We start from the raw sequence: 22,498 nt of genomic DNA on the forward strand, positions 1-22,498 counted from the left end.
ACACTGAAGGCCCCTTCCTGTGCCCCCCCTTCCTGTGTCCCCCCTTCCTGTGACCCCCCCTTCTGTGACCCCCCCTTCCTGTGATCCCCACTCCCTGAAATGATGACTGTCATTCTCCACAGATGGCGCAGTTGGAGAAGAAGCTCGAGCTCGAGCTTCAGGACGACGCTCGGGTCATTGCTTGCCGGTTCCCCTTCCCGCACTGGACCCCGGCACAGGTCACGGGGGAGGGGATAGACACCGTGTGGGCCTACGACGCGCGCTCTTTCAGGGGAGGAGATGGGAGGCCCTGAAGATCTGTGCACTTCTTGTCGGTTGTTCCTGTACAGGCTCTACCCAGAGTTTTCTGAGGTGTTGGAGTCTTTGATCTTCTAGAGACTTTAAGGCTGTGTCTTCAGCAGAGATTATATTTTTCACCGCTGTGGAATGAGAAATGACAATTACTTTCCCTGACTTTTGGAGAAAATAAGCAGAAGTTGAGGCCAGCAGGTAGATGAAAAGCCCCCTTTCACGGTGTATGCTAACAACTGTGCTACTTGGATGTGAGAAGATTCGAGTAGGCTCTGCTCACGTTGATGGCTGGGAAAGACACTAGCAGCTCTGCACATTGTCAAGGATGTGATTTGACGCCACAGATGACAAGAAGTAATTTTTAAAGAGGGAATGTGTTGTAAATGCAACTTGCTGTTTCCTATAACTTTATTCATACTTTAGATTTATCTTTTTTTCCCTTTCTTTCTGTGCTTGAGGACAAGATTAGTTTTCTAAAGGTTTAGAGAAGTGTTATATTTTATAACACTTTTTTTGGAATAACTTCTTCCAAGGCTGTTGGGTTACTGTATTTTGGCAATCTAAGATATATATGTGTGTGTAAATCTGTGTACATACATACACATTTTAACATTTTTGAATTGTGACATACCTTCCAATTGATGGTGTTTTGTAACCTAATTGGCAGTGTGGCACTTCATGGCACAGTTGTATGTCAGCCACTGTTGGCAGAGTCTCAGATTTGATGAACTATGGTATTCAGAGAAGATACATGCTGTGGTGGAATAGTTGGTATGATTTGGTAGTGAAATAAACCATCCTGAACTTTGCGAAGGCAGACCTGGCTTCAGAGCCCCAATTCAGCAGCAGCAGGGCCTTGTCCAAGTGGCTGGGCCTTGGTTTCCTGAGCATCACTGTCATTTGGATAGTGGTATGCTGAACAGGGGGCTGGAGACCGATCTGTAGAACTCTCAGCACGGAGTCTGAGGCCTGTAAGTGGTGTTTATTATTTCAGACACTAAAGAAAAGCTTGTTCACAGAAGCTGCAGATTATTTCTGCTGGTCACCTCTTTATTTTATGAAAGCAGCCATTTATTTAATATTTCTCATTTGTGAGAAGAGATTTAACTGATTTAGATTAAAGACACGTCAAGGAAAACCTTTGAATATTAGTAGATAAACCTCACATATCTGAAAAATGAATATTGACTGTTGGCTCGCACAATCCCCGTGTATCACAGAAAGGAGTTAAACTCCCAGTAATATTACACCTGAAACCCAAACACCAAACCATGTTAAGAGAGGTTTGATCAAATGAGATGGTTAGCATTTTTAACTAAACTGATAAAAATATGATCAGTTTGATAATCTTCACTTTCATGAGCAGCAAGTGGGGAATCATTCATTCAACAAATGCTTATTGACTGTCTACTGTGTAATAAACTTCTCTGATTCAATGGTGAGTGACATGCAAATCCCCAGATCTTACGGGGTTTATGTTCTAGAAGAGAGACAAACAGGTGAGTAAATGTTACCATGTATGAATTTTCTGGAAGACGTAAGCGGTGTGATGGTGTAACAAGAAGCGAGTGTGTCTGGGGTGAGAGGGTGCGATATTGTGGACATTCATCAGAGCGTATGGCAGAGTATGCAGAACGTACGGCAGGAGTCTCCTTAAGTCTCGACAGAAGAGCGGACAGACCAGAAGCACATCCCTTGGTTGTGTAGTGTGTCTTGTCCCCCACTGGGGCTGTAGCGTGTTGTTGTTGAGTTGCTGAGTCCTGTCTGACTCTTGTGATCCTATGAACTGTAGCCCTCCAGGCTCCTCTGTCCTTGGGATTTCCCAGGCAGGAATACTGGAGTGGATTGCCATTTCCCCCTCCAGGGGATCTTCCCGACCCAGGGATCAAACCATGTCTCCTGAATTGGCAGACAGATTCTTCACCACTGAGCCACCAGGGAAGCCCTCAGGCTACCTTGTTAAGTGATAAACCCATGTTGTTCTTAAGCTGCTTTCACGTGGGTGCTGTGATATTTGCAACCTCAGCAGTCTGATGGAGACAGGAGGGGTGAGGGGGGAAGCCTGCTGACGAGGTTGGAAGGTGTGTCTGGAGTGTCCTAGAGGGATGGCGAGCCCCCAGGAACTCCCACCCACTCCTAGAGTGGCGTTTAGGAATGATACCAAGTCACGGGGTCTATGACCTTGGGCCCGGCCTTCACAGCTGACATCCCATGAGAGCATCTTGTTCTTGGGGACATGGGAAGCAGAATCTCCTCTGTATCCTTGCCCCTGGGGAGTTCTGTTGGAGGAGAGATGATTTCTCAGGCTTGGAAAGGACTTGGGGAAAGGAAGGGAAGAACTCACCTTGGACTGCCCTTCTTAGCACGTAGAGGAGCTATTATGGGCTGCATGTTTGTTTCCTGTGTTGAAATCCTAACCTCCCCAAGTGTGTTGGCATCAGGAAGAGGGACCTTGGCTTTAGGTTATGAGGGTGGATTTGTGCCCTGATGAAAGAGACCCCAGAGTGCTCTCTCGCCCGGTCCACCCCAGAAGGTCACAGTGGGAAGAGGGCCGCCACCAGACCCCACATCAGCCAGCACCTTGATCCTGGACTCCCCAGCCTCTGGGACAGTGAGAAGTAGGCGCTTGGTGTTTCAGCCCCTTTCTGTGGTATCCGTCAGAGCGGCCCGATCTGATTGAGACCAGCCAGCGCTGAGAAGAGCCACACCAGCCCTTCCCAGACCTGTCTGGGCTCCAGCCAACATTTTCTTAGCCCCAGCGAGGAAGGGAAGTGGGAGGGAGCCTGGCTTCAAGAGGACTCTCCTGGGAACCCGCGGGAAGGGCGAGAAACCAGCCCACTGCCCTGATGAGTGGGGCCGAGTAAGCTCCCGGTCGGTTGGATGCTGTGGGTGGACGCTCTTAGTGAAGGCGGCCTCCCTGGGAGGGGTCTTCTCTCTGGATCTCCCCTCCTGACACTCATGGCGGGGAAGCTTTGAACACAGTTTGTCCCTCGACTAATGTGGGTGATAGAACTGGAAATAGGAACAGAAGAAACTTCTCTGAGAAGCAGAGTGAATTCTGGGTGGTAAAGGGTCTTGAGAACACACCCAAAGAGGCACAGTCATAGAGGTGGGGATGCGGGCTTCCCCGGTGGCTCAGTGATAAAGAATCCGCCTGCCAATGCAGGAGACACGCGTTCGACCCGTGGTCTGGGAAGATCCCACATGCTAAGGGGCAGCTGAGTCTGTATGTCACAGCTCTGGAGTCCACGTGCCAAGACTATGAGCCTGCGTGCCTGGGGCCTGTGAGCCACAGGAGAAACTACCTCTATGAGAAAGCTGCACACAGCAACAAGGGAGTAACCCCTGCTGGCCATAGCTTAGAGAAAGCCCACACACAGCAACGAAGACCCAGTGCAGCCAAAAAATAAGTAGATTTATATTAAAAAATATGAGGCTGTGATATTTACCTTGGGTGAGAGATGGTTCAGAGGAAAGATCCTTCAAAGTTTGCAGGGTTGCCAAGCAGCAGCAGAAAGCAAAGTGACAACACGGTCGTGCGGTTTCCATGCACTGGAAGAGTCCTGGTCTCGTCTTCAGGGAGGCGGCATTGTACTTATTTTTCCTTTTTAGCCAAGGGTGGGTGTGTGTGTGTATGTGTGTGTGTGTGTTCATTAACTTGCTCAGTTACAAACTGCTCCGGTTGTATGTATGTTTATGTGGGTATGTGTGTGTGTGAGATCATTAACTTGCTCAGTTACAAACTGCTCTGGTGTGTGTATATGTATATGTGTGTGATCATTAAGTTGCTCAGTTACACCCCCCCCAGTGTGTGTGTGTGTGTGTGTGTGTGTGTGTGTGTGATCATTAACTTGCTCAGTTACAGCCCGCCTCGGGAGCTCAGGGTCTTACTACAGTTGGCTGCTTCTCTGCAGTTCGACCTGTTCTGTGGCTCCAAGGTGTGAACTGGGGTCATCGGGTGGGAGCTGGACAGATGTGAAGTTCACGCTCAGGATGAAGTCCTTTCAGGACCTGGTGAGTCGCTGGTCACTGGAGACGCTGGAGCTGAGGCAGGCTGGCCACTGGGTGGAGATGTTGCAGAAGAGATCCGTCCTCCAGCAGACTGAGTGCTGAGATGACCTGCGCTGATGACGAGTTCCCCAGTCCTGGCAGGGCCGCCTGCGTCCTGTCTGCCAATCTCTGGGGGTCTAGGAGGCGTCAGGCTTCAGCTGTGAAGGCGAGTCGCACAACTCCACAGAACTCAGCATCCCAAACACAACCACCTTGGGATGTGCTGACAAGGTAGTTGAAGTGTTGGGGTGCAGGCGAGTAAAGAGAAACGTACCAGGGCCTCCAGCTGGGAGACGTGCAGGAGCAGAGAAGGAGGTTGGAATCTACAACCCATCAAGGGCTCAGCTGGAGAGAATGTGGTCAGGTTCACTGGGCACTGATTAACCCGGGGGACTGTTTCTGAAGCCTCTGGTGGAAACAGGACACTAATGACACCTCACTCCCTTCTGACATCGCCTGACCTTGGGACCTTGTCCCAGGAGCAGCCTTCTGAAGACCAGGAACCACCCCCCGACCCTTCCCCAGCTTGTCTGACCAGGTTTGGCATCTGGAACAGCTGGCTGGTAGATAGGAGCTGAGCTGTAGAGTTTTGTGTTGAAAATTTTAATTGAGGAACAGGAGGATTGGGGACCGCCAAGTGGGAGCTCAGGTCAAGAGGTTGAGGCCAGAGGACCTTGGAGAGGTGTGAGAGACAAGAGACAGGTTTCTTTCTGGTCAAGGGCTCAGTGCACGGGGCTGGCCATGGTCCTAGGGGGTGGGAGTTCCTACCAGATGCCTGCCCTCAACCACCGACCTCTGGTTGGCTGGAGGAGCTGTCACTGTCCCTGGGATGTCCCAGCTCCCTCTTCATTGGATTCAACTGAGTGTCGGTTCCTTGAAGAACTCCGTTTAGGAACATGGTTATTTTGTGATGGTTGACAATACCACTTGTCATAGTGGGTATTAAACACAAGGAAATAATTTTCCCCCAATATGTTGCAAGTTGTGTTATTGTTGTCATTTAGTTGATACATCATGTCCGATTCTTTTGCTACCCCATGGACTGTAGCCCCCTAGGCTCCTCTGTCCATGGGATTTGCCAGGCAAGAATACTGGAGTGGGTTGCCATTTCCTTCTCCAGGGGATCTTCCTGACCCAGGGATTGAACCAACGTGTTCTGCTTTGGCAGGAGAGTTTTCTACCGCTGAGCCACCAGGGAATCCCACAAACTATATACTTGGATGGAAGAAGTGGATATTTGTATAAATGTAAGAAAATTTCCATCTAGGTAACACAATATAGTTCAGGTAGAAAACTTGAGTGGTCCAGGATCCCCTTGAGCAGGACTCCGTCTCCCTTTAGAGGGGAGTGTTCCTGTAAAAACACCAAGTTACGATTGTGTTGGACTCGTCCCACTTGTGACCCTGTGGACTGATGCAAATTGAACGTGAACAATGACAAAAAATACATTGGCTCTTCTAGGTGAGGGAGATTAGATGTCTTTTTCTAACTTAATATTATAGTGTGAACGTTATCCGAGAAGGATGGATAAAACAGTAGCTCGTCAATCACTGGCTTCAATTCAAGGATGCGAGGGAGGAATCAAGTGATTTTTCTTCTCTGTAATATTGTAGGATGAGCAATTGGGCAGCCAAATTATTTTTCCTACGAATGAATGCAAATGTCAAATGATTTTCCCAGAAACTCCATCTGTATCCCAAACTTGGTGGATGCATTTGCGTGATAAAATCTTGTAGGGTTTGCTATAAATACAGCTTTGTCGTGTTGTCCATGCAGAGCGTGACAGCTGAAGAAGGGACAGTGAGTCACAGTCTGCTGCTGCTGCTAAGTCGCTTCAGTCGTGTCCGACTCTGTGCGACCCCATAGACGGCAGCCCACCAGGCTCCCCTATCCCTGGGACTCTCCAGGCAAGAGTACCAGAGTGGGGTGCCATTGCCTTCTCTGTGAGTCACAGGACATTAGGCGAAATGCCGATACCGAGTAGCTGGCAATCAGCAAAATCGTGAGGCGAGTGAGGCTGATGGTTCCCTGTCTTCCCTTTACCTCCCCCTGCGCCGACCTTGTCCCAGGCTCTAATCCTTTACCTTTTAAAAGAAAATAATATATTTAAAATTTTTATTTATTTTCAAGTGGACCAACTTTAAAGTCTTTATTTAATTTGGTACAATATTGCTTCTTTTTTACATTTTGGTGTTTTGGCTATGAGGTATGTGGGATCTTAGCTCGACGACCAGGGATCAAATCTGCACTCCCTGCATTGGAAGGCGAAGTCTTAACCCCCGAACCTCCAGGCAAATCTCTACCCCCACCCCTTTTTTTGCACATTTTTTCACACTTAAAATTTCTTTTTTTTAAAAAAATAATTGAAGTATAGTTGGTTTATAGTGTTTTAGTTTCAAGTGTACAGCAAACTGATTCAGTTGTACATATATATATTTTCAGATTCTTTTCCTCTATTTATAGGTGATTGCAAAATATTGAGTATAATTCCCTGTGCAACACAGTAGGTTCTTGTTGTTTATTTATTTTATATACAATACTGTGTATCTGTTAATCCCAAACTCCTAACTTATCCATACCCCTCATCACTTAACCGCCCTTTTTTTTGCACCTCTGCTTTTAAGCATTATATTTGCTTGTATATATACAAACAAGATACTTATATTTTGTTAAGGAGAATGTTAATATAAATTTGAATTTTAATAAGGCTGAAAGAGATGAATTTGTAATGGAGACGTGTCAGATTCCTTGCTTCTCTCTGCCCTTACCCCAGTCTTACCTAAACTACTCAGTTGGTGCAACTTGGAAACCAGAGCATCCATAGAAAGAATCACTGGTACCTGGGGAGATCCCTGGGCCGCCCAGACAGGCAGCTCTGTGGCGCTGGAGACTGCCCAGAGGAGAGTAATTTATACAAACAGCATGGGAACGCTGCTCTGGGGGAAGCGTAGAGCCACAATGAGCCCCAAAGGGCTTCCACTTGCTACCAGCCTGGGACAGCACAAGCCCCGGGTCATTGCAGACGCTGCTGTTACAGTTTCTTGAAATACAACAGAAAGGGCTTCACGTTGACAGCCACGTCCCTTCCAGCCGAAGCTTCCAGTTCTACTCTCATCATTCAAAGCTATGCTCCCCTTGCAGGAAAATCCGATATGAACCAGCATGACTTCCAGGTGATCCTCTCCTCTCTGCACCAGTGGTCTGCCAGCTGACTGGTGTTAGAGCAACAGGTATTGCTGCAGTGCAGGCTGTTGTCAGGAGTAATGAACAGGAGGCGGAACAGCATGGTTTGCTTCTATTTATGTCATCATGGGGCGTTCACACGCTCACACGTGCCTTCTCGCTCCAACACACACACAGACACACATGCGTACCCTACCTGAAGTAATCTATGAATATATGAGAAACCGGTACTAGCTTTTGCGTCTCAGGAGGGTGGGTGGCGTTTGGAACTTGATGTACAAGGAAGACATCTTTCATTACATATTTTAAAATATATATACATTTTTGCATTTTTACCATACATAACTTTTTAATGAAGAGTTATTTTTTACAAGTTCACGCAAATGGATTAGCTCTGATTCACATACCAGACACCACTTTTTAGAGCACACTGGAGAGAGAACGGCTCAGCAGTGTGGGACCGAAGTGGGCCAGGCTGTTGCAAGACTCCTTTCTCCACAGGATTCTCCAGGCAAGAATACTGGAGTGGGTTGCCATTTGCTGCTCCAGGGGATCTTCCCAACCCAGGGATCAAACCTGTGGTCTCCTTCATCTCCTGCATTGGCAGGCGTATTCTTTACCACTGAGCCAGCTGGGAAGCCACGCTGGTAAATAAGAGCAGAAAATCGGAGAACTGGACCTTCCAGGGCAAATCTACTGGCTGTCAGAGTCAAGCTTTTGTGAAGATGGAGAACTCAGTTTCAGTGGTTTGTGTTGGTTACATACTGTTTGTGATTTTTTTTTTTTTTTCATCTTCAGGTTTTTTCCTTCTTTCCCCCCTGTTATATGTCTTTACCATAAAATGAAAGTGAGAAACATACGATTTGTGAGATTTTAGGCCAGTGGTCCCCAAAATTAGAGATGGAGAAAGGAGGCGGGTGGGCGAGGCGGTGGACTTGGTGGGCCAGGAGGAGAGCGGGCAGCCTGGACAGAGCCTCCCTTTGCTGTACCAGCCCTCCCCTTCCTCCCAGCCCCCTCCTGGTCACTGTAGGTCACGTCCAGCCCCTCCTCTCCCCTCCATTCTCGCTGTCCTTTCCTGCCACCTCTGGGAGATGGCCGCTAACATCTAGAACAGGTCATGCCCAGCTGGCCTGGTCGCTTTCTCTTTTGTACCGTCTGAAAAAGGACATCCTGGGTAGATTAGCAAGTGTCACACACGAACAGTGCTGAATGGAACGTTTAGGTTATTGATTCTAAGTAACCATAACTCCTGTCTGAAGCCTTTCCTCTGTGTCTAGGGAGCCCCGAGGGGATGATGCCCGGGGCTGGAGGTTGGCTCCCAGCCCTTCAGGAAGCCCCGTTTACCGTGGACACCCCTGTTAGAAATGCCTTTCTTAAACCTGGCTGAAACCTGGTTCCCTGGCAAGTCCCACACACTGGTCTAATTTTACACCCTGGGAACCACCCTGAACACGTCTAGGACTTCGTCCATGAGCTGGAGCTTCAAAGATTTGAAGGATTGTCTCCCGTCCTGGTTATCGTCTATTCTCATTGTTTTTGATAAAAATTAACTTCCCTGGGCTGGTTACCGCCCTCTGCAGAAGCTAGATTTGGTGTGATCTTTCTTAAGCGTGGCTGCTGGACCCAGACGTGGCCCCAGGCATGGCCAGATCAGCGCAGAAAACAGGCTCCTTCCTTATCTTCAAATTAGCTGAACACACGACACTGTCACTCATGTGGACTTTTTAGTTTTGCTCCTTAGTCATGATCTGTCCCCAGTTATACAAACCACATTCATGGAGTTAAAACATTTTTTTTTTATTTAATTAGAGGATACATTACTTCCTGACTCGGACCCCAGAGCTGGTGCTCTGTGACAACTTGGAGGGATGTTGTGGGGAGGGAGGTGGAAGGGGGGTTCAGGAGGGAGGGGACACATGTATATACCTATGGCTTTTGTGTTGATGTATGGATTTTTTTGGTGTGTGTGTGTGACCCAAGTGTGTTTTCGTTTGTGAAGCCAATGAATAACCTTAGATACGTTCTGAAATCTTTTATTGAGCTCGATTTGCCCACCTGCCAGGGGATTTGAAGGGACTGCAGGATCTTCATCTCCATATCCGTCATCTGGTTGTCCCTGAACCACCGGCAGCTGTGCCAGCCATGCCATCAGTGTTTGCATTCACCCTGGGTGAAGGGAGCAGGCACAGCCTCCCAGTGAGGCAGAACCCTGAAACCTCCCCTCCGGAAACCGCGTCACTTCCACCTGGGCTCTGTCGCTGTGTCCCAGCTGGGAGGGCAGTCTGGGCATGTCTTCAGTGGTCGGTCCATATGTATTTGTTGAATAAATGGGTGAATGAAGGTGTTGGGGGAGGCTGGGCCCCCACCCCGCCGTCTTACTGAAGTGGTCTGTTTGCCTTTATCCCACACCCCGTGGTGGTGGCTTCCTGGTTAAGAAAGAAAACTCACTCCCCTGGCAAGGTTCATTCCTAGCCATCCACACTGTCTCCTGCAGTCTCTCCTGTTTTTATTTTTTTATTATGTGCTTTCTCACATTTTTCTTTAAGAAAAAACAGGTTAACCGAGGTCTAGTTGATATTCAACCCTCTCCACCCCAGCAAAACACAGGACATTTTGACGTATACAGTTTGGACATGTGTACATACCTGTGGAACCATCACCACAGTCAAGGTGATAAACATATCCGTCACCTCCAAGGGTTGTCTCTGGTTCTTCTGTGTTTTGTGGTGTTGTTTTGGTGGGAAGAACACTTGAGGTCTGCCCTTCTAACAGACTGACGTGTACAGTACTGAATTGTTCACCCTAGGCACTGTTTTGGGCAGTAGACTTCTAGAATTCACTCATCCTATACAACTGAGACTTTATACCCATTGAATATGTCTCGCCTTCACCTCTCCACCAAGCCCTTGGCAGTCCCCTCTCTACTCTCTGCCTCTGGGAGTCTGCCTCTATTAAGTTTCTTACGAAAGTGGGAACATGCAGTATCTGTCTTTCTGTGCTGACACGGTGTCCTCCGGATTCATCCGTGTACTCACAGGCGGCAGGAATCTCTGCCTCCTTTTTGCTGGGGTACCTACACCTCCACCCACCTCTTTCCTGAGGTCCAGCCTTGGTCAGTCTACAGTTTCCAGAGTCGACCTTCCTCCCCTTTTCAGGACTAATGTCTGCACACTGCCAGGAGATCGCCATCTCTCTCCTGTCGTACACAATTTCTCCAACATGCGCAGGGATAATATTTTATCCTGGACAATATTTTATTCTAACATGGGTTCATTAAGAGCCGTTAACTCACCTGGCTGTCTGTATATTAAAAAAGCCCAAGTTGGATTACATTTTGCTATCCATTCTGTTTTTTAAAACTTTGTGCGTTTATATATAAACTGTATATAGTTTGGTGACTATAGAATTCTCACAATGCTGATTTCTTCCAGAGTGAAGGTGAAGTCACTCAGTCGTGTCAGACTCTTTGCAACCCCATGGACTGCAGCCTACTAGGTTCCTCTGTCCATGGGATTTTCCAGGCAAGAATACTGGAGTGGGTTGCCATTTAAATGAGTCTAAATTTGAAATTTCTAATGAAAAAATGTTTCTTACTATAATTGCTAATTGAGATAAGCTTTACCCCTATGAACAATTTTTCATTTACAGTATTTCAGTGCAAAAATCTTAAGTATTTGGGGAGTGGTGGATTCCAAAATAAAACAATGGATTTCACATTTACCACATGATTCTGCTTGTATTTACAATTTACAAATCACTTTCTGGGTAGTGGACTTGCCAGGTGGTGCTATTCCAAGTAATAATTTTTTTTTTTAATCTCTTCCCTTGGACCATCACCGTCGTCTTACTTTTTGCCTTGGCTCTGGCATCTTGGAACCTGGCATTTGCTGTGTCCTCTTTCTGTTCTTGAAAGGGTCTTTTCCTTCCACATTTTAATGTTTCCAAATACAGTTTTTGATCTTGACATTCACGTTGTGACGAAGCCTCTTGTTTTGTTTTGTTCTCATTTAACTGGGTGTCATCTTGTTTCTTCACGTTTTGTTTCGTAGCCTGTCTGCTGACGCAGCATCACTTTTGTTTCCAGTAAATGAAAGGAAAACATTTCCACCCACTTAGTAGTTAGGCAGAGAGAAGGAAAAAAGCCTGAGTGCTCAGCAGTTCTCTGAGATAAGTACGCAGTGGATTTACATTTTATTCTGTTTCACTGTTTGGTTCACAGGTCAGTGTTTTGTGTCTTCAGTAGTTTGGTGATTGTCTCTTAGGGTTTTTACCTGATGCTTTTTAAGACATGGATTTTGAATCTATTTAAAAAGAGTTTCCATTAAAACAAAGTTCTGATTTTTTTTTTTCAAGCATAAAGAATTACTTTGATACTGAATGCAGTGGATTATGTTTAGAGTAATAGGAACAAACAAATATTTCAAATTATCCATATGACTATTGGTCAAATCCTACAAACTGCTAAGCAAACATGCAAATAATTTAGATGGACTATGATGAATTCTGTCCCAGAAGAAATGAACTATTGCTAGAATTAAGACAAGGAAGAGGATCTTACTGCTTGATTTGTATATGGAGGGAAATGATGAAGGATGGCAATTTGCTATTTACAATTTTTCCCCCACAGCAGGAGAAAGTTTCAAAGTGGGTTTGATATATTTTTTTTTTTTCTTTCAGTTTTCAATCCTTTGTTCAGAAAAAACCAATATTCTGGCCTAAGGAAATAGAAATAACTTCCAAGGGTAGGCCAGTAATGATACCATATAAAAGAACTGTTCAGAATGTTTTGACCTAATGTTTCAAGGTGTTAATGGTAAAATATTAAAGTTATATGCATAAAAATTTGCAGTATGATTTACAGAAAAAGAAAACCCTTTTTAGTTTACAGGGCTGTTAGTTTTGACAAATACATGCGGGTCACATAATTACACACAATGAGATATAGAATAATCGCATTATCCACAAAATTCCCTTGTGCCCATCTGTGGTAAGACCCTCTCCCAACCTCCGCTCCCTGGCAGCCACTCATCTATTTCCTGCCCCTCTATTTTCCAGAATATCCTGTAGATGGAACCTTACAGGATGTAAGGGCTTCTCAGGTGGTGCTAGTGGTAAAGAATCTACCTGCCTATGCAGGAGACACAAGAGATGTGGGTTCCATCTGTGGATTTGATACCTGGGTTGGGAAGATCCTCTGAAGTAGGAAGTGGCAACCCACTCCAGTATCCTTGCCTTGAGAATCCCATGGACAGAGGAGCCTGGTGGGCTACAGTCCATGGGGCCATAAAGAGTGGGATACAACTGAGCGACTGAACACATACAGAATGTAAACCTTCGAGTCTGGCTACTTTGACTTAGCATTATGCATTTGAGATTCATCTGTGTCGTGTGTTTATTAATCTTGATTGCTGAGTAGGGGTCTGTTGTATGGGATACACCTGATTTTATCATTCACCAGTAGAAAAACATTTGGATTTTTTTTTTGCAGTTCTTGGTGATTATGAATAAAGTCAGTGTAAAAATTTGCATAGTGTTTTTTTTTTGAACACAACTGTTTGTTGAAGTTGGGTAAATACCTAGAAATAGAATTGCTGGGTGTATGTTATGTTTTAAGAAACTGCCAGACTGTGTGCATATTAATATTGTCCGTGTTCCCACTGGCAGCTTTGGAGAGTTCTGGTAGCTTGCCGTCCTCATCAGCACTTGGTTATCTGAGTTTTCTCCCCTTGTTCAAATAAGTTTGTACTGGTTTCTTTTTTTTTTTTTCTTTAATTAAATTTATTTATTTTAATTAGAGGCTAATTACTTTGTAATATTGTATTGGTTTCTTATTAGAGCATCATTTTGCATTTTTTTAAATGATGTCATGGGGAGCATCTTTTCATAATCTTAGCTGCTACCCATAACACATCAGTTCTTTAATCAAGTGTCTATTCAGGTATTTTGCCTGTTTTTAAAATTGGGTTGTTTGTTTACTTATTACTGAGTTTTGATAGTTCTTTATATATTTAGGATACAAATACATATGAGACATGTTTCATCAGATGTGTGTGTTTTGCCAATATTTTCTTCTAGTCTGTGGCTTTTCTTTTTTCCGTCACTTAGCAGTATATTTTGCAAAGCAGTTTTTAATTCTGGTGAAGTCCAACTTAATCTTTTATGAGTTGTACTTTCATGTCACATCTAAGAAATCTTTCCTAAAGTCACAAAGATTTCCTCCTATGTTTGCTTTTAGATGTTTTAGAGTTTTAGGTCTTATGTTAAGGTCTGTGATTTATTCTGGGTTAAATATTGTGGAGTAAGGTATGGATTAAAGCTTGTTTCTTTGCATGTGAAAGTGTGAAAGTGTTAGTTGCTCAGTCATGTCCAACTCTTTGTGACCCCGTGGACTGAAGCCCGCCAGTGCTCTTCTGTGCATGGAATTCTCAAGAAAGAATACTGGAATGCGTAGCCATTCCCTTCTCCAGGGTATCTTCTCAACCCAGGGATTGGACCCAAGTCTCCTGCATTGCAGGCAGATTCTTTACCATCCCAGCTACCAGGGAAGCCCATTTCTTTGCGCGCGCGCGCGCGCGTGTGTGTGTGTGTGTGTGTGTGTGTGTGTTAGTAGCTCAGTGGCTCAGTCCTGTCTGACTCTTTGCGACCCCATGGATTGTAGCTTGCCAGGCTCTTCTGTCCGTGGAATTCTCCAGGTAAGAATACTGGAGTGGGTTGCCATGCCCTCCGTCAACAGATCTTCCAATGCAGGGATCGACCCCAGGTCTTCCACATTGCATGCAGATTCTTTACTGTCTGAGCCACCAGGGAAGCCCTTCTTTGCATTAGGCCATTCAATTATTCCAGCAGCGTTTGTTGAAAAAATTGTTCTTTCTCTTTTGAATTGTCATTGCATTTATGTTGAAAATCAATTGACAAAATATATGTGAGTCTCTTCTGGACTGTGTATTTTCTTCCACTGATTTATGTATCTGTCCTTTCTTTAATTTCATATAGTCCTGAGGACTTCAGCTTTATAAGGTTCAACTTTATTTTTCGTAAAAATTGTTTTGGCCATGTGGTTCCTTTGGCTTTTTGTGTAAATTTTAGAATCAGCTTGTCAATTTCTACAAAAAAGTCTACTGGGATTTTGAAGGAATTTTCATTAAATATATAGATTAATTTGGGAGAATTGATGTCTTAACAATATTGAGTCTTCCAGTTCATGAACACAGTATGTCTCACATTTGCTTAAGTGTTTACATTTTTCATCAGTGTTTTGTAGTTTCTGGTGTACTGATCTTGCACAGATCTTGTTGGATTTGTACCTAAGTATTTCATGTTTTGGGGTACTATTGTAAATAATGCTTTAAAGATCTCAGTTTCCAATTTTTTTTTTATTACTAGTACATAAAAGTACAACTTATATATATTGACCATGACTTTGCTAAACCCACTTATTAGTTATAGCTCCTTTGTAGATTCTTTGGGATTTTTAATGTACAGAATCTTTTTTATTTTGATTATTTCTTTTTTTAACATTAAAGAAAACCTTTTTATTTTGTATTGGGTTATAGCTGATTCCCTGGTGGCTCAGATGGTAAAGAATCTCCCACAGTGTGGGAGACCCAGGTTCGATCCCTGGATTGGGAAGATTCCTGGAGAAGGGAATGGCAACCCACTCCAGTGTTCTGCCTGGAGAATCCCAAGGACAGAGGAGCCTGGCGGGCTACAGTCCATGGAGTCGCAAAGAGTCGGACACGACTGAGTGACTAAGCAGGCACTAGACTTTTATCAGATGTATAATTTGTAACTATTTTCTCCTATTCTGTGGGTTGTCTTTTCACTGTTTTTTTTTTTTTTTGAGGACTCTTCTGTAGGAGGCCACCTCCTCATTGTACGCCTACATGGCCTTGCCTTTTTCCAGGTGTGTAGGGACAAAAGGAGGGGAAGGGAGCATGAGAACTATCTCTTCTTTTCTAAAAACTATCTATTTGGCTGTGTCGGATCTTAGTTGCAGCTCGTGGGCTCTTTGCGGTGAGCGGGCTCTTCCTCGCAGCCCCCAGGTTTTTCCTAGTTGTAGCACGGGGGGCTCTAGAACCTGTGGGCTCAGTGCTGGTTTAGATCTTAACTTCTTTCAACAATGTTTTATAGTTTTTCATGTTTCAATCTTGCACTTCTTTTCTTAAGAGTATTCCTCCATATTTCTTTTCTATGCTATTGTAAATGGAATTGTTTTTCTTAATTTCCTTTTCAGATTGTTCATTGTTAGTGTATAGAAATGCAGTTGATCTTGTACTTTGCAACCTTTCTAAACTTGTCTGTTAGCTCTGATTGTGTCCTTGTGAATACCTTAGGATTTTCTGTGTACAAGATCATATCATCTAATCTGGATATTTCAATTTCTTTTTCTTGACTAATTGTCCTGGTTAGAATGTCCAGTACAATGTTGAAGAGAAGTGGTGAGAGTGGATGTCCTTGTGTTGTTCCTGGTGTTAGAGGGGAAGGCTTTCAGTCTTTCAGCATTAACTATGCTTTTATCTGTGGGCTTTTTGGGTAGATATCATTTGTCAGGATGAGAAAGCTTCCTTCTATTCCTAGTTTAATGAATATTATGATGAAAGGTGCTTGCTTTTGTCGTATGGTTTTTCTTTATTCAGGTGACCTTGTGATCTTTGTTTTTAGTTCCTGGATTCCGTTTCCTAGTATTTTGTTGAGGAGTTTTATGCCTATAGCCATAAGGAATAATTTGTGGTTTTCTTTTCTTATGATGTCTTTATCTGGTTTTGGTACCATGGAAATGCTAGACTCATAGAATGAGTTTGGAAAATGTTCCCTTCTCTTCTATTTTTTTGGTAGATTTTGTGAAGGACTGACATTAATTCTTCTTTAAACATTTGATAAGACTCACCAGTGAAGCCATATGGTTACCCGATGCTTTAGAAGAAAATAAAATATGTTTTATTTTTACATACATACTATATTTAGGTTTAGGGCTTTCCTGGTGGCTGAGCAGAAAAGAATCTGCCTACAATGCAGGAGAGCTGGGTTCGATCCCTGGGTTGGGACGATCCTCTGGAGAAGGGAAAGGCTACCCACTCCAGTATTCTGGCCTGGAGAATTCTAGTATTGTATAGTCCATGGGGTCACAAAGAGTCGGACATGACTGAGCAACTTTCACTTCACTTCGCTTCAAGATAAAGCAATTTAAAATTTCTGTTGTTTCCAAGTCTGTTATAGCTGACATTTTGTTCTTTAAGTAATTAATTGTGATTTAACAAGGGTGATCTCACCTTAAGACTTTAAGTAACATTTGTTTTTAAGAGATTTGGTACCATCATGAATCAAGGAAGATGAACATGAAAATATGATCCTAAGAAAATTTTCTAATTGCTAATTTGATGATTTCTTATAATTCACCTTATCATTGTCTCTCCTTTAAACAAAACCAGTTACAAAGAAAATATTCTTAGGTGAATAAAAACGTGTCCTTTCCTATGTTTAAAACATCAACAAAAAGTTTAACTGTATTACCCCCCAGTTCAGAGAATTCTAAAGTACTCTTCAGTCTGAAGGATATACTTAGAGGTGAAAAAAAAGGAAATCGTGCAACATACAGCAAAGCAAATGAAAGTCTCAAAGTGAAAAATCTGTAGTGAGATGAATCGTCAATCACTCTGCAAGGTCTAATTCTTCCTGTTGCATTTTCTTATTTTGGCCCAGTGACACATTCAGTGAAGGATCATGATTTTATGCAATTAATTCCATGACTATAAGTACTGAAAAGGAGAGGTTATTAAAACTCGGGAGACTTCTGAGTTCTAGCAAAACCATTAAAAAGGAACTAATGTGATAATAAAATGAAAAGCAATTCAAAACTTATCAGCCTAATAAAGAATATTACCAAATATCTTACTGTAATAAAGATCTTTGAAAATGAAACAAAGGAAAAAAAAAAAAAAACTCACCAGCTCAGATTAACAATCTGTTATGATGGGTTTGGCCCTCATTAAATCAGCCATGATATCTTGAAGAGGGTATTTAATTACCAAGTGATTTGTAACCAGATTCACTGGAGAATTATAGGAAGAATTGTAAACATGTTGACATCAACACCACACACAAAGTCTGGCCACAAACATTGTCTATATTTGGTACTCAGTGCTTTTTCTGTGACCCAAACAGAAGCAGTTCTTGCCTCTGCAAGGCAGTGAATTACACATACGATGCATTGAAATACCACCATCGTGCCAAGAAGGACAAGGTATTTCATCTCTATGAAGGGAGTTTGATGTCAAGAAACGCACTGTGGCAGATGGCAGTACATACAGGTCTCTTCCCTTCCCCACTGTAAAAGTGAGAGGAGAATGCCGGGGTCCAGCCCTGGTGGAGTCAGGGGTTTCGAAGGGGAGACGGCATCGGTGATCAGGAAACAACAACTTATTTAAATGTTAATTAAAGATATAAAGAGTGGTTAAATAAGGATAGCTCAGTGAGAAAATTTAGTGGAGAAAAGAGGCTGAATAATTCAGCCAGAAGGTGAGAGAAAGAACGACATGGGGAGACCAAGTTTCGGTGAACAAGGCCCGCACTTTATTTTCCAAAGTAGTTTTTATACCTAAGTTATGCATAGAGGATAATGGGGGAAGGGGTAGAGTCATGCAGTAAGCCAGGCTTTCTTCCTGCAAACTTATTATATGCAAAAGCTTAGGTGATTTGCATCATCTTCTGGCCTGGAGGCCTGTTAACATTTTAAGACCCTTTCTTCAGAAAACTTATTTTTCTCTAAAGGTGATTAGTCAGGCGCCACCCTCCAAAAGCATTAGATAAAGTTGCATTCCTATAGGGCAAAGGTGTGGTGGGCTACAACAAGAAAAAGAATTAACTCAAGGGTCCCAGGTTACAAACATTAAAGCTACTACTTACACCAATTATATTAATCAATACACTGCCAGGGACACAGCAGGTAAGAGAGATAGAAACTTAGCAGCAAACATTGGCCCAACAAGTGAAAAACCCTTCACCAATACAATTTCTAATCAATCTTTTAACTGCTCAAAGGAATCTGTATGTAGACAGTTTAGAACATCTCATGCCTCTCACAGTTGGGAGGCTCTGAACAATCACATGTGGCCGGAAAAACCTATTCAGGCAGGCTAGAGGACTTCCAAAGGAGTTTGTAGGTTGAAATACTGTCACGCCCAGGAATTATTAACTGGAGCTGTAAAAAGTTAACTTTTTTCAGAGAGAGGTAGTGGGGGACAGCCCCCCATAAAGTCAGAGGTGTAGGTGAGAGCACAAAACAGAAAGTAGGCAGACTCTGGTTTTGGGGGTAGATGCTTGAGAATTTCTAGGGGGACTCCTGAGGCTCAATCCCGCCTTTGCGTATGCCGAGCCTCCTTCCTCATGACCTTTGCCACGGGTGGAGCTCCTGTTCCAGGAGAAGTCGATTAAGTGTCCACCCTTGGACTCTAATCCCCAACCACAGAAGAAAGGCTGCCTTCCCCGGCGGAGATTTGTGCCCATTTTATCTTGCTGACACACAGGATTGTAGAGCTCACAATGATTACATTTCAAAACCACGGGAAAGCCTGAGAGGAGCCACTGAGCAAAATGCAGGTAATCAGAATCACAGAGATATCAGGTGCCCTCCTGCTCCAACAATCGTCAACCCTGCATATTCATTGGAACGACTGATGCTGAAGCTGAAGCTCCAGTACTTTGGCCACCTGATGCTAAGAGTCGACTCATTGGAAAAGATCCTGATGCCAGGAAAGATTGAAGGCAGGAGAAGGGGACGACAGAAGATGAGATGGTTGGATGGCATCGTTGATTCAATGGACATGCGTTTGAGCAAGCTCTGGGAGATAGTGAAGGACAGGGAAGCCTGGCATGCTGTAGTCCATGGGGTCGCAGATTCGGACATGACTTAGTGACTGAACAACTCCTGCTCCATCTGCTCTGCCCTCAACATCCTTACGGATTTCTCTTCATTGCTCTTTCATTCCTGTTTCACATCCTTCTGCCTCATCTCCTTTTTTCAAAGTTCTCCTCCTCCCAGGACCCCTAAGTTACTTCTGAGTGCTGTTGACTGAAAACAAATTCACAGCCTAAAAGCTGTCAGTTAGGTTTTATCTGGGAAATTACTGAGGACGGTGGCCAGGAATGTGGTGTCTCAGGTAGCTCTGAAGATGGCTCCAAAGAGGAAAGGGAGGAGCCAGGATACACAGTTTTGGTGGAAAAAATAAAAACAACCCTCGTAGAACATCAAAAGATAGCTGCTAATCACAAAACCCGGATATCTCAAGTTAACAATTTTAGTGCTTTTCTACGTAAGGGAAGAGGCAGGAGTCTGGCTCATTGCGATTACTCCTCTGATGTGCACATTCAGTATCTGTGGTCAGTATCCTGTTTATCTCCATCCTGAATTCCCCTCAGGGTGCACCGTCAGGCGGCTGCAGTGACTGACGGCTTGATGACTGCAATATCCTTTGTTTACTGAAACGGCTGGTGACACTCTTTGTCCACAGGATCTCAGAAATCTCACTGTTTTTGACTCCGCTCTCACAAAAACCATGCTTATGAGCTTTTCCATAGCGATCTCCAGTAATTATAAAATTGGAACAGACTTTAAGAAAACTTCATCAAACACCCTCAGGTTAGATGAGAGAGAACCGAGAAAGTGTGCCCCCCGGTCACAGAGAAGTGGCTGGACTGGAGTGGGAACACAGGGCCCTTGGACCTTCCTAAATGCCTGATGAGTTAATTCACACCAGACTGGTCATAGCAATGCTGGTGTGTTGTCAAGTCTCTGAGATGTTTTTTCAGAAGTGTATGGGCTTAGTGGCTCAGTTGTGTCTGTCTCTTTGCAACCATGGGCTGTAGCCCACCAGGCCTCTCTGTCCATGGGGATTCTCCAGGCAAGAATACTGAAGTGAGTTGCCATGCCCTCCTCTAGGGAATCTTCCCAACTCAGGGATAGAACCCAGGTCTTTGGCATTGCAGGTGGATTCTTTACCATCTGAGCCACCAGGGAAGCCTCTCATGTTTCTCAGAACTGTTTCAGGAGATGTTTTCTCAGAAGTGTATAGAGCCATGAAATTAAAAGGCTCTTGAGAGTCCCTTGAACTACAAGGAGGTCAAACCGGTCAATCCTAAAGAAAATCAACCCTGAATATGCGTTGAAAGGACTGATGCTGACGCTGAAGCTCCAATACTTTGGCCACCTGATGCAAAGAGCCAACTCATTGGAAAAGACCCTGGTGCTGGGAAAGATTGAAGGCAGGAGGAGAAGGGGATGACAGAGGATGAGATGGTTGGTTGACATTACCGATTCAATGGACATGAGTTTGAGTAAACTCTGGAGATGGTGAAGGACAGGGAAGATTGGCGTGCTGCAGTCCATGGGGTTGCAAAGAGTTAGACACAACTGAGTGACTGAACAATGTAGAGCCACTGGATGAATCCATATGGTACATCTTCTTGGAGCATCAATTCAACTAGAACTGATACTGGAGAAAAAAAATTAAGGACTGTGTTGATGAAGCTGTTGTCTCTCAGCTCCCCCAACCTTTCTGTGGTCAGTGTGCTGGTGTTGGGCTAAGTGTCTGCAGGCTGAAAGTTGCTCAGTTGTGTCTGACTCTTTGCGACCCCATGCACTACACAGTCCATGGAATTCTCCAGGCCGGAATACTGGAGTGGGTAGCCATTCCCTCCTCCAGGGGAATCTTCCCAACCCAGGGATTGAACCCAGGTCTCCCACATTGCAGGCAGATTCTTTACCAGCTGAACCACAAGGGAAGCCTGAGTCTCTCTGTTTCCAAGCTGCTCCTTTTAAGGCACTGCCAAAAGGGAGTGCCAGAGGGTGGCTGCTAGCCTGGAGGAGGAAGAAGGGTCCTCCTTGCTGCTTTTTCCTGTTAGTGACCACCCAGTGACTGACTGCCTGCTGATGGTTCCTTACCCCTCAGCATCCGATATTGCAGTAATAACAACTGCAGTTTTTCCCACGTGCACACAACCTGTTTCACTGATCCCCTTAGAAACACCCACACTGCTGTTCGTGTCTCCACCCCAGAGACCTTCATCCCCCGTGGGACTCGCTTCTCTGCTTCTAGGGTTTAATGATCCCAACCTCTTCCTTTTGTTTCCCAGCCCTGGGGTGTTTAGTTGCTTTCTGCATTACAACCTCTGGGAACCTCAGTTCAGTTCAGCTCCGTTGTGTCTGACTCTTTGCAGCCCCATGGGCTGCAGCATGCCAGGCCTCCCTGTCCATCACCAACTCCTGGAGTTTGCTCAAACTCATGTCCATTGAGTCGGTGATGCCATCCAACCATCTCATCCTCTGTCGTCCCCTTCTCCTCCTGCCTTCAGTCTTTCCCAGCATCAGTGTCTTTTCAAATGAGTCAATTCTTCGCATCCGGTGGCCAAAGGATTGGAGTTTCAGCCCTTCCAATGAATATTCAGGACTGATTTCCTTTAGGATGGACTGGTTTGATCTCCTTGCAGTCCAAGGGACTCTCAAGAGTCTTCTCCAACACCAGATTTCAAAAGCATCAAGTCTTCAGTGCTCAGCTTTCTTTATAGTCCAACTCTCACATCCATACACGACTACTGGAAAAACCATAGCTTTGACTAGACTGGGAACCTCACTGTCCCCTATTTGCATTTTTTAGGTCATACCAGTGCTTGGTTATCAAGCTTTTATGTTAAATTCTTAGTTAAAATAATGGGTGTGGTTTGTTTCCCCTATCAAACTATGAGTGATATAAGTACTTCAGTCTGTATTTACAATTATATTAAGGATAAATATCTGTGGAGTATAGCACAGGAATTATTTACATTTAAAAGACAAAACAGGGACTTCTTCAAAGGAATTTGGCACCCTTTCGGAAATGCCTCCTGCATTTCCTTCCAGATACCTTCCTTATCTTCTATTAGGGGTACCCTAGTGAGGAAGTCTGGGAAACATTTTAATCGGTTGTTCTGAGGGCTTTTTAAT

At 44.3% G+C, this 22,498-nt stretch overlaps 1 protein-coding gene across 4 annotated transcripts in view; it reads left to right on the forward strand.

Moving 5' to 3' along the window:
- Positions 1-1,733, forward strand: part of FAM173B (family with sequence similarity 173, member B) — a 16,749-nt gene extending 15,016 nt beyond the window's left edge. For all 4 annotated transcript variants that reach the window (XM_010847530.1, XM_010847532.1, XM_010847531.1 and 1 more), the window contains one exon: positions 123-1,733. In XM_010847530.1, the coding sequence (XP_010845832.1) occupies positions 123-293 (171 nt within the window). In that variant the 3' untranslated portion in view covers positions 294-1,733. The remainder of the gene's footprint in view (positions 1-122) is intronic.
- The last annotated feature ends 20,765 nt before the right edge of the window (positions 1,734-22,498 follow it).

The sequence above is a fragment of the Bison bison genome, unplaced genomic scaffold, assembly GCF_000754665.1.
Source record: "Bison bison bison isolate TAMUID 2011002044 unplaced genomic scaffold, Bison_UMD1.0 scf7180017864250, whole genome shotgun sequence".
Lineage (NCBI taxonomy): Eukaryota > Metazoa > Chordata > Mammalia > Artiodactyla > Bovidae > Bison > Bison bison.